Source organism: Diplotaxodon limnothrissa, linkage group LG19 (assembly GCF_057381915.1).
Source record: "Diplotaxodon limnothrissa isolate DT_005_m linkage group LG19, D_limnothrissa_male_GT1.1, whole genome shotgun sequence".
NCBI classification, from domain to species: Eukaryota; Metazoa; Chordata; class Actinopteri; order Cichliformes; family Cichlidae; genus Diplotaxodon; species Diplotaxodon limnothrissa.
The window spans coordinates 29,187,595-29,199,651 of record NC_140614.1 but is presented as its reverse complement, the minus strand read 5'-3'; the positions used below and the strand labels follow the sequence as shown (position 1 = coordinate 29,199,651).

Here is a 12,057-nt window from a genome sequence, read left to right as displayed (position 1 = left end):
ACGTCGGTTGGCTTTTACCAGCTTTGATCTAACATTTATTAAACAACCCGACGCAAAAAGAGGCACGGCAGTTAAATATATTAGCTCAATTTAGGATTATCTATTTTAAGTTCAGCAATGTATCGACACAATAATCCGTATTATTCGTAGGATTTTTATGTGTTTATTTTTCCTCTGCGTTGCGTCCCCTTTAAGTGGTGTTGGGTGTAGGCTTCAAAGCTCAAAGGGAAGCCGAAGAGTCAAACTGTGGATAAATAGAAAGTGGATTGGAAGAAAAGCAGATAAACGGTACACTGAGAGCACCTCGTTACAACAGGTATGTTTCAAGTCATGTTAGCGTTAGATAATTCACTCTCTTTACAAGCCCCTCCGAGGAAGTCCTCGGCTTGTAACTTTTAAAATGAATGCGACCAAGAGTGAGTAGGATAAGTTTGAGTCACTCAGGTTTTCTTGTAGCTACAGCACTACAAGCACAGAGCAGCTCGTAGTTTGGGTGATAGGCGTCTTAACCTTTGGTGTCTGTAGCCTGGGACTCCGTTAGCTTCATCTGTTTACAGACACGCTGTTCAAGCCGCACCTAAACGAGGCTGTTACAGTTGCAGGTGTAGTTTCCTGTTTAAATGGTGCTCCTGTTTTTAAACTTGGTGGTTGTACGCGTTGTTAAATAGTACTGTAATACTATACTATAATGTTAAAAAGTACAAATAATCTCACACATTTGTGTTTATAATCGATATTATCAATTTAGGCTCTTGTTTGAGTGTTATATCGTCTGTTATTCTGAGTATTCTGGTCCTGAGTTATTTTCAGACTCAGACGTGATTAAACTCAAGTTGAAAGTGAAATGCGGTTTAGCAGCGGTGGTGACTGAATATACTGTAGCTTTTCTAGCCTTAGTTTAACTTTGCTTTCAGAGTTCCCAGGACAAGTACACCTTCCTACATGAAGAAACTACTCGAACAAATATCTCACCTTTCACTTGTGGATGTTGTTATTTTAATTAGGATGTCTTTTTGTGTGGATGACTCAAGGTTATTATAGTTTAACTAAAACTGGTCTAGAAGACTGAGGGAAAGGATTTTAGTTCGCTAGAATAAAAATAAAGCCCAATTTTTATTTTTTTATTTTTTAAAAAGAAACCAACCGGAAACATGTACTTGCCAAAGTAATACAAATTATATAAATATCCAAGAAATCTCATGAATTTCATGAAAGATATTTAGCAGTTGTTTTAAGCCAGCCCTCATTTCTTAATATTTTACTTTCAATGAAGCCACTAAACACACACCCATGAATCTTCTCTTTCTTTAAATTGCCATTAGTGGTTCAGAATGTCATCAGCATGTATAAAGGAGGAGAGGAGAACGGTCCAATGGTGAATGTGTGCAGCCATCTGTAAAACACACTACTCTCTCATGGTTTGGGCTGCTTTTCAGCCAGTGCTGTTGGGGACCTTTTTAAAATTGATGGAATTATGAACACAGAAAAGTACCATCAGATTTTAATCCACTGGGCAGTGCCATCGGGAAAGGGCCTGATTGGCAACGCCTTTATTTTCCAGAATGACAGTAATCCCAAAAACACTGCCAATGCAGTAAAAGTATACCAGGGTAGAGAAACACACAGTAGAACACTATCAGTCATGGATTGGCCTCCCCAGAGCCCAGATCCCCAGTGTCATTTAAGCAGTGTGGGATCATCTTTATTTTTCTTCTTCTCTTATAAGAAAGAGGAACAAACTAGGTATCAATTATTCAAACCGTATATGCTCCTGTGTCCTGCATTTAATTATTTATGGGCTCCATTAACACCTGAGAAGGCAGCCATGCTGCGCGTTTAACTCTGAGCCCTGTGATGATCCAGGTCAGCGGGTCTGGAGGGCTGGATGCGGTCGTCATGGTGAAGGATGTTCCGGAAAGGCAAAAAGCGCCACAGCAGCAGCAGCTCGCAAAGCAGTGAGATCAGCACAAAGAGCAAGGTGGTTAACAACACAAGCATGCAGACACGTGTGTCTTTGCGTTTCATTAAGGCGGCGCTGTCTAATGTTTCTGTCTCACTGCAGTCTGTGGACTCCAGCTTGGGAGGACTCTCCAGATCGAGTACTGTTGCCAGCCTTGACACGGACTCCACCAAAAGCTCAGGTCAGCTTGACTTCCTGTTAAAATTTTGAAGCAGCCTCGCAGTTTAATTTTCTAACTGGTGTTTTTTTTGTTGTTGTTGTTTTTTGTCTATAGGGAACAACACATCTGAGACATGCGCTGAGTTTCGGGTGAAATATGTGGGTGCTATTGAGAAGTTAAAGTTTGACATGAGCAAGACCCTCCAGGAACCGCTGGACCTCATCAACTACATTGATGCTGCTCAGGTAAGAAGCTGGAGAAAGATCTGGGCACATTTTAACTTTAACCTTTCTCCTTGGAAACATGCTGTAATTATTCTGATATAAAACAGAGAAGGTACTGCAAATTTTGCTTCCTCTTCTCATAGCAAGATGGAAAGCTGCCATTTGTTCCCGGAGATGAGGAGATGGTTCTCGTAGTGTCCAAGTACGGCGTCAAGGTGGCGTCGCTGGACCAGTGTGTGAGTAGTAAAGGAATAGAAAGGTGGTACACAGTCATTTCGAAGAGTATCCCAAGAACGGAGGAACATTTTGGTGTCTAAACTACAACAACTGAGCTCCTCGGTTACCTGAATTTTAAAAAGAAGAGGTGATGCAACAGGGTGGTAAACATGCTCCTGCCCTCAATGCACTGAAAAATGTTGCTGGCATCAAATTCAAAGTGAGCGTGAATTCTGTGAATGTGCAGTGAAATTTCACACTTCCAACCTTTGATGTGATTTGATTTAACAGTTTAATTTTAACGTAATTTAACTTAAATTAAACATGGCACACAAATGATTTGAAAATCATTTTTGGAAACGGAGTTAACAAATTGAAAAAGACCCCTACTATGTGTTTTTGTTCTACACTCTCAGAATGTGCTGCATCGCCATCCTCTCTACCTGATCGTGCGTATGCTGTGCTACGATGACGGGCTAGGCGCGGGGAAGAACCTGCTGGCTCTGAAAACCACTGACACAGAGCAAGAAGAGTGCAGCATCTGGGTGTACCAGTGCAGCAGCTCAGTAAGTACGAAATGGAAGGTCTTTTACACGGTCACTGTGCGTTTCCTTTCCCTGATGCGTGACATCTGCTGTCTGTCTGAACAGGAGCAGGCGCAGTCCATCTGCAAAGTGTTGTCGGCCTCCTTCGACTGCGTTCTGACATCAGACAAGTCCAGAGGCTCCGAGTGAGAGTTGGGATGAGAGCGAAACATCTGCAAAACCAGCAACAGTTAGACAACCAGCATTGTTATTGGCAAAAATGTTGCACCTTTGCTTTCTTACCCTTCTGAGAGGTCATCTAAAGGGCAGATCTGATGGTGCGTAATCTTTGTTATTGATGGAAAAGTCTGGCGTGAGCTAGCTGTTGTTCCCCTTCCTGTAATCCATCCAGTTAAAACAGAACTGTGGTGAATTTTTCTGAGTCACTTCCCTGGAATTTGTTGTTTTTTTGCCTTCTCACAATAAATATTAAAAGAAGGTGTAGTAAGGAGGCAAACGGTTGCATTAAATATAGCTTTGGGGCACAATGCAGAGCTTTTATAAGTGTAACGTTAAGTGTATTTAATGTACGCAATGGTACTACATAGTGCTAAAACTTTGCTGGCATATGTTAATTCACGGAAGACAATCATCGGATTAACTGCTCGGTACACAGATGTGACAGCTGGCTTCAAGAGGAAATCACTCAAATCCCTCTTCAGGTTTTGAAACCCTGTGAGTGTTTTGTTTTCTAACAGCAGTATTGGTACAATAGTGGTCGCTTTTTGACCAGAAGGAATGTTACAAATATCGCCTGACTTTTTGGACACATTGATCTTAATTTGTGGGATTTATTCATTTTTAAAGATTTACTTGAGCTTATTTTAAAATTTTCTTTTGTTTTTTTTTTAAATCTTGGTACCAAAAGTGTGATTAGCTGGGAAAAAGTAAATTTTAACAGGCTGGTAGCGACACATGTAAGATTTTGTGGGACTTGTTTACAGTTGTGGTACTAACTTGACTTCACCTTGTGAAATAATACTTTGGTCCAGTTGAAAATGTGTGTGAAGAAGGAAAATAAAGACGTGGATCAGGTACAGCAGAGGAGCGTTTTCCTTTTCTTGAGTGCATTTGCCAGCAGAGGGAGCGCATGAGACATCATTTAACTCTTAGCTTGACAAGATTGTTTTTAAAATGCAGGTCACGAAATATGGTAATGGAAGAAAAAAACACTTGCTGCTGGATCACAAACTCTGAAGAAACACACCGACGCCTTGCACTATTTCAGATTTTATTGTTCCAGTTTGTTTGTTTTTCTCCGATTTACTTGCACAACAGAGTTAGGAGTCAATGCAGTGATTCACAGACTGTTAATGAGAATGATTTGAATAGTGTTTGTGTGTGTGCGTGCACACATTAGTATCTGTATTCATGTTTACAGCACACACACAGGCCCAGCTGAGGTTGTGTGACTGCTCATCACCACAGTGCATTAAAAGACATTTACTGCCCGGGTTAACCTGCTTTTTTTTTTTTTTTCCCCTCCTTTTATTTTCAATATTTTACATTTAAATATCCACAAACAAAACCTGCTCTATTTACACAAACAGATTTAACAATCCAGTGAGTTAATAATCAACACGGTGGAGAGAGTGCGCATCAGCTACCACCCTCTCGCCATTCACAAATCCACGAAAGGCTCCGATTTCAGGTTAAATGCCTAAATATCAACAATATGAACAGAGAGAAAGTTGCTCTGCAACTAAAATGAAGTTAATTACACTATGTTTAATATTTATTTCACAATGCATTAGATAAACTTGTCTTAAAAGTACTATATGAGGCTTAAGCTGCAGGAAGGGTGTTCCCTCTCTATTTAGCTCATCTGTGAAGAAAAAGTCTCGAGGAAGCAACAAAAGTCACAGAGCTTACTCCCGCTTTTCATCTCATTCCCACGCTCTCATTTTTTTTGCTCCCTGTTATTTGAATATGCTTTCGTTTGCAGCTTATTTCCGTACAGACAAAACATGCACTCGCACATACAAGCACACGCTTCTATTCCTCTAATAAGGCAGATGACAGGCAGAGATGGCCTGAGGTGTCAGGACTCAGCATAAAGGTAATTACTGCCTGTTGCAGCTCCAGTCAGCACTGCATCAGGAGGAAGAAGAGGAGGAGGAGGAATAACTGGAGTGTTGCTTTTGAATATGACCCCCTGCCCCGCAGCTTAAATTGGGGCAGACAGTGTGCATGTGTGGGGGAAAGCCTTGCAGAGGATGCATGTTCCTATTACTCTATGCCGGCTCGGGAAAGTGGACTCTCCCAGGTGTGATGGGCTGGAGGCTATTTTAACATGCAGCATCCCCGTTCTCGATTGCCAGTCCGTCACTGAAATTGGGTCAGGGAAAGGCTCCCTTGGGTGCAACTTCCAGCATATTTTAAGGTTAACTTAGCACCATTAGAAAAACCTCCACACGGGAGGGCTACTACATATGTGGAAAGCTGCACCTAAAAGCAGGCATTTCAGAATTGCTCATGCACAGATATGGAATGTAAGCATGGGGACTAAGTTCACATTGACAGCTGTTAGTAAGTTAAAACACAACGCTGTGATCTTCTCAGTGCTGTCGCTTTAAGGACTGTCTGTATAATGGAGAAAATGGATGACAGGAATCCTGTACATACATGTCAACAAGGGAAAAGACAAGAAAAGTGCATTTATTGTGAGAGGACATTCACTACAATCATCTTTGTTTTGTTTTTCTTTTTTAACTGCAAGCATTAAAACCACAGAGTCCGATGAGTCCCCTGTGACACCCAGACTCGCTGGAGCAGCAGTGACGCTTGAACGAGCTCGCTCAAGACGCCAGCGAAGATGGTGATGATGGTGCCGATGACGTCGACTGCAAACACTGGGGCGATGGTGGATGTTTTGTCGGTGATAGTGGGACGTGTGATACTTCCCGAGTCCCGGATTTCAGTCGGCGATGAAGTGCACAAACGTAACGGGGAAGGCGCCTCTTCTCATTGGCTCGCCTTCGATGTGGCCCAGCTGCGAAGAGCAAAGACAGATGAGACGTGAGGTCGGAGGACGATATGAGGCAGCCATGGCAAGAAAACAGAGGGGTTTAGTCTGTTTGGGTAGAAATGCTTAAATTATTTGAGTCAACTAAAGTATGCACAGACTTCATCTAAAAGATGGACATAGCCACGGGGAAGTCACCTACTGGCTGACTAAAGTTGTGTAGCCTCAGGCTGAGCGTTTGGACAAACACCTGGATCTGACTGAGCTGTATGCAATAAGACTTGAAGCGTTTACTGAGGTTAGAAATCAAATCAAATGAGCAACAGGGTTTATTTTTGCACCTATTTTGGCAATAAGCAGTGCTGCCTCCTGCTGGCCGTTATAAAACAATGCAGCTTTCAGGCACTTCAGCATTGGCTTCACTTTTTTAGAGCAGGAAGCTACGCCCATCTTTAACATACAGTCTACGACAGTACCAAACACCACAGAAAATGACAGAGTAGTTAAAAACAGGTGGGGAAGACTTTTCCAATATTTGTGATTTCAACCCATGTGATTCAGTTTTGAGATTTTAAATCCCAAAACTACTACTTACATACTTCATTGGCTTTTATTGGTGTATATTATAATGCTTGACACAAGTATACTGAGCTAAAAGTGTGAAAATGCACAAATACAGTCCCTCAGTGCTCACAGAGGGGGAAACGAGCATTTGTCATGTGTGCAAGTATCATCAGGATATACAGCAGGCAGCGTTAGAGGCTCTAAAGTGCTTGGATTTAGTTGATATACTTCTATATTTTCTGTGTTTGGCTCAGAATCTAAAAAATACATCTTCAGCTATATGAAAAATGAGCATGTATCCATGTAAATCAATCGGGATTTTGTCAAACAAAACTGAATCAACAGAAACACCATCTAAATCTGCAAAGAGTAATAAAAGGCTACGTCACAACAAACATGAGAGCTTTACATGTAAAAGACTTTCCCCTTTTAAATTACCTTGAGGATAAAGAAGACAGTACCTATTATCTCCATTAAAGACATTTTAAAGGTCGTCTATACCTGAAAGTAAAAAGCTAGGACATGTTTCTGCTCCGATAAAGTTAAATGAAACATGGCAAGTAACAACATCAAATGCTGATCAAAGCTTATCAGAGGAACTACATCAGAGATAAAAGTCACGTTTTAAACACTGTAAAGCATTCTTTCCTCATTATGCTGGTTTTCTAGAATATTTTCATAGGAAACAGACTTTATATAGTGTATGATAGACCCGTTTGTGCAGCCGCAGCTCTGTGCTGTTATTTGATATCTCAGACACAAAAAGAGTGATAATGTAGCTGGACATAGGACAGAGAGGAAGCATGGCAACGGGGTCCTCGGGGGGAAACTCTGGATCCATGGAGGGACACAAAGTGAGACTGACTAAATACGGTCATATCTGCAGGGGTGGCTCAGAGAAAACAAGTTGCAGCTGGTCAGCGTTCACACAAGGGGCTCCACAGAGGAAGCAGAAGCAGCAGCATTCGGAAAAAGAGGAGGAGGGAATGAGCTCATGGTTTATCAAAGTTACATCCATCAAAGAATGCTTAATATCTCAAATCTGAAAACACGTGCAAACATCCAAGATGCACAAAACAACTTGCACACCGAGTCTTCAACGTGACAGATACTGACCCACCACTCCTGGTCCTCCTCTCCGTCCACCACGATCACCTCGCCCTCGGAGAAGGTCAGCTCATCGGGGTTGTCGGCTACACAGTTGTACATGGCTTTCACTCGCTTTGGCCTCTGCTTCTGGGACACGGGAACAAGCACAGACACACACACAGGATTTCAAGGGCATTTGCGTTAATCTGTGGGATTTTACTTTTTAAATAGCAAACTAAGGCAAAGTTGACGAGAAGATGAGGTTTGTGAATCATCGCGGCACTGCATGGGATTGGACTGGCAAATACCAACAACTAGAAGCCAGCGAGGGGGATTAGTGTACAGACCATGCAAATGAAAGACGTGCACTCTTTTCTGGTTTTTCTAGTCAATTTCAAATCGCTTTGCAATATTAAAACGCTTAAAATGTGCTAACATGAAACACATAATGCCAGCAGTAGCCCTCTCACATGCAGAATAAGGCCAAATTATGGAGTCAGGCTGCAGAAGGGATTGAATTTACAAGCAAGCACTAGAATCACTGAAACAATAGGGAGGGGACTTACACAGCTCTACAAAGGCAGTAAGCCATGAATTAGGAAATAAGCTGCAGATGAGTCTGTACTGCAAACTGAATGAATATGCAAAGTAAAATCTGGATGATAATTAAAGGTGGTGGAGGGTGGGGGGTGGGGGGGGTTAATTGAAAAAATAAAAATCAGGGACTCACTGGGTATGCTTTCCTCGGCATGGGGGCTGGAGGCAGAGACTGACCTATGGAGTTCTGAGGGCATCCTGGCAGTTCCTTAGCTGGAATGAAAAGGAAATTAGATCACGGTGACAACAAAACTTTCCACGTTTCCAGAGGAGAAACGGGATCTGAGCGAATACTCAAACAACTCACACACAATGTTACTCACATGCTCTTTCTTTAGATTCTGTTCGATTTAGGGGCCCTCTGCTGAAGCTTTTATCATTTCTGGAAATACAAAAAAGAAGGAAAAAAAAGAAGAAGAGTGATAGTCGTACCAAGATGGAGAAAAGAGCTCTTGAGGAAGCTCAAAGGCATTTATCACAACACTATGAGGCCTGTGGGAAGGAAAAAGAAAAAAACAAAAAAAAAAAAGGACAAAAGGACGACTGTGGAGGAAAGTTATTACTTGTCTGGCTTGATGTGGAGCTTAGCCTAGAAGCTAAAGAAGCGTCTCTATCCACTTGGAAAGAAACGCCACAAAACAAGCAGCCAAAACAAGACACACGACCGCAGTGCACAATCTTCATGTGTATGTGTGAATGCATGAATATTTTTGTGTAGCTCAGAAAGCTCTAGTACATGTCGACACGCCTTTTACATCTAAGGAAATCTAAAACTTTGCTGTGCATAAATAAATGCGCCTTTATGTTCTTACCCTGCGGGAGATTTAGGTGGCACCGCCCGGGACCCCAGTGGCCCCTGACCTGACTTGCTCATGGAGTCAATCTTCATCGCAGTAGGAAGACCCAGAGCTGGAACACAGCAATCCTTTGCTTTAGCTCATTTGTTTACAGTGTGAAGAAAAATGTGACTAAGCTGATGTTGTGATGAGTCAGGAAGTCTGGTTTTAAATAGATCAACTGATAAATTAAGGTCAGAAGAACCTTTGACATATGCATGTGGAAAGAAAAGAAAACTGAACGTGAGCTAAGTGCATGTGTCGATTATGTAAATGAAACATTTAACAGCTTTCTTCCAGTAAAATGTTTTATTAGACGCTGAGAAGAGCTGCGATCCAAACACATCTATAAAATGTCCACTACGTCTTATTAAATCACTTCACTGTAGCTCTGGTCAAGACTGAGAACGAGTTTCTATGCCTTAAAGGCAGCATTTAAGCGTGCACAAAACTGGGGCCATACCTCCAGTGGAAGTGAGCCTCATGGGCGGCGGCGGAGGATGCATGTTAGGGGGGTCTGAGGACGACCTCTGTCGGCCAGTCAGGTCTAAAGGACTGGGCTTCCAGGTGCTGGACGCTGAGCCTCCCGGGCCGGACAACTGGACTGGAGACGAGATGGGGAAAAAGGAGATGGGGGTTATTAAAATGAAAAAGAAGGGAGACTAAGAGAGAGCAGGGCTGTTTGCCAGAACCAGCGTCCACTAATAAAGTCAAGTCGTTTCCATTTCAGTGTAATTGAGAGCGACGGTTAATGAGGGCAATGAATGCCGAGGCTGAGAGCTGTGGGGACGTGAGGGGGGCGACACAGCTGGCTGTTCGTCCTCTGCTCTGTTGGCAGCACTCCAAACAGACACTAATGGTATTATAGGCCGACTGTGGCAAGTCACTAGATTTTATTTATTGATTTTTTTTATTCATATCACTTCCTTATAGGCAGGCAAAGAGGCCAGCTTCAGAAGAAGTGAGGTTATCTGTGTTATCTGGAGAATGAGATCATTTTTTTCCATTCATATAAACCGTAACAGATTTATTAAATGCCTGCCGGTGTGTTTCGCTCACAGTGGTTTCTACCTACATTCGCCTTTATTTCTCCTGTCTGAGCTTACCCAGGTTCCTCGGGGGCAGAGGTGGAGCAGAGTTGGTGGTGGGCTGAGGGGGGTTTGTGTTGACTATGGTGCCGTAAGTCTCGTTGTTGACCAGGTTGGGCATGAAGAGGCGCTGCTTGTCCTTAGCTTCACGGCCGGCGGAGCCGAGGCCGGACTGTACGTGGTGGGAGTTACTGCTCGGAGTGTAACAGCTGACCGGTCGCTCGTCTCTCCGATGGGGGCTCGGCTGAGGGGAGGCATGCATGTGAGGATGTGAGCATTACAGTTACACAATGTGAGACAGGAGCACATCATATATGATTAACCTAGGTACCATGCACTTTACACATGCACCACAATCATGAACTTTTTATTGACATTACTTGACATAGGTGCACGTGAGCATTCATAGTGAAGTATGGCTGTCATGTGACTCCTGCACGCTCTGCGCAGGCAGCAATGTCCCAGTCATGGGACTTTGTCTTTGCCTTTTAATAAAGCTTCTCACTAATCTTCTAGCATTACTTTGAATGATTATTTTAGTATTTAGGAGATTTCTCATTTGGCTACAACACTTCAACAAAGGCAACAACACAACAAAAATAAAATTAAAACATGGTTATTCCCCCCCAAAAATTGAACCAGTTTCAATTATCTGATGAGTTTTCAATAATGAACTCAGGTCCAATCAAATCTAAGTGGCAACTTTCAGGGTTTGAAAAATCAAGCCAGCGCCAAAGCTGCAGTTCCTCGAATGGCCACTTGAGGCAGGTTAACTCCTGCATTAAAATGCACCATTTCTCCTCCTAGATATATATAAGGCTCCTGTGTTAAAATTCAGCCTTGAAAACAACATGTTTAACTATCAATAATTAAACTTGTCCAAAATCCAATCACATTCAATCATTTCAGGCAGCAAGAATGACAAAGCGCATTAAAAAGCACAAAGGAAATAAGGAGTTTAGTGTTTAATTTAAGGAGATTGTATTTAGTGGAAACAAAATAAAATAAACCTCTTGCAGAAATTCAGAGCTCTTCAGGTTGTTTTTCACAGCAGCCTCACTACAAAGCTGATTTGATCTCTCTCTCAAGCGTTAGTCGTTTTCATCCCTTTCATGTTTGTTTGTTTGTTTGTCTCTTTATCACTTTTTTAAAACTTTTTTTGTCTTGAAATCTTTAAAAAAAAAAAAAAAAAAAAAAAAAGGAACTATTACTATTCACAAAAGCATCCCTCACCTTCTCATCCAGATCCTCGTCGCTCTCATCCAGGTCTTCGTGCTGCAGGCACCATTCATACTCGACGTGGACGTGGGCGTTGAATTTTCCTGCCAGTGCTTGGTTCAGCTGTAAACACATACGTACGGAAACGCAAATGACTGACAGCTCTTACATTTCACGAAGCGACGATGTGCTTGCAGGATTAAGCCAAGTCTAAACATAGTAAGCTCACCAGCTCCTCACACTGTAGGTGTTTGAGCCTTCGAGCGATATCCAGCGGTGTCTCCCCGGCCTCATTAGCTAGAAGGCAAAACAACAGACACATATAATCACTGTTGTACTCACAAGCCACATGAGCACAAACACACGGCCCATTTTCTCCCTTTCCTGTCACTGTGACAAGACAAATGTATAATTAAACCGTTTCCCACACCGAGCATCTCTCTGGTGTCTCTCTGTGCTCCGTCTCCATTCATTTGTTATCTGGCTGTTTTGTTTGATTTCAGAGCAGAGCAGAGCAGAAAGATAAGTGCTGTGAGAAAAAGTTGCCACGGCTTGT

General features: G+C 42.4%; 2 protein-coding genes across 2 annotated transcripts in view; one reads left to right on the top strand and one right to left on the bottom strand.

Moving 5' to 3' along the window:
• Positions 1-260: 260 nt before the first annotated feature.
• On the top strand, positions 261-3,956 carry itgb1bp1 (integrin beta 1 binding protein 1). Its single transcript, XM_085343037.1, has 7 exons — positions 261-316; positions 1,864-1,978; positions 2,063-2,141; positions 2,235-2,365; positions 2,488-2,580; positions 2,977-3,126; positions 3,211-3,956. Exons 2-7 carry the CDS (start codon positions 1,907-1,909, stop codon positions 3,292-3,294), a joined length of 609 nt encoding a protein of 202 aa, XP_085199163.1. The 5' UTR covers positions 261-316; positions 1,864-1,906; the 3' UTR covers positions 3,295-3,956.
• Positions 3,957-5,764: 1,808 nt separating this feature from the next.
• asap2a (ArfGAP with SH3 domain, ankyrin repeat and PH domain 2a) overlaps positions 5,765-12,057 on the bottom strand; it is a 57,212-nt gene continuing 50,919 nt past the window's right edge. Inside the window, exons 21-29 of the mRNA XM_085342569.1 lie at positions 11,731-11,798; positions 11,517-11,624; positions 10,302-10,527; positions 9,659-9,799; positions 9,172-9,268; positions 8,683-8,741; positions 8,493-8,572; positions 7,790-7,909; positions 5,765-6,136 (exon numbers count right to left, since the gene is read on the bottom strand). Of these exons, the coding sequence (XP_085198695.1) occupies positions 6,062-6,136; positions 7,790-7,909; positions 8,493-8,572; positions 8,683-8,741; positions 9,172-9,268; positions 9,659-9,799; positions 10,302-10,527; positions 11,517-11,624; positions 11,731-11,798 (974 nt within the window). The 3' untranslated portion in view covers positions 5,765-6,061. The remainder of the gene's footprint in view (positions 6,137-7,789; positions 7,910-8,492; positions 8,573-8,682; positions 8,742-9,171; positions 9,269-9,658; positions 9,800-10,301; positions 10,528-11,516; positions 11,625-11,730; positions 11,799-12,057) is intronic.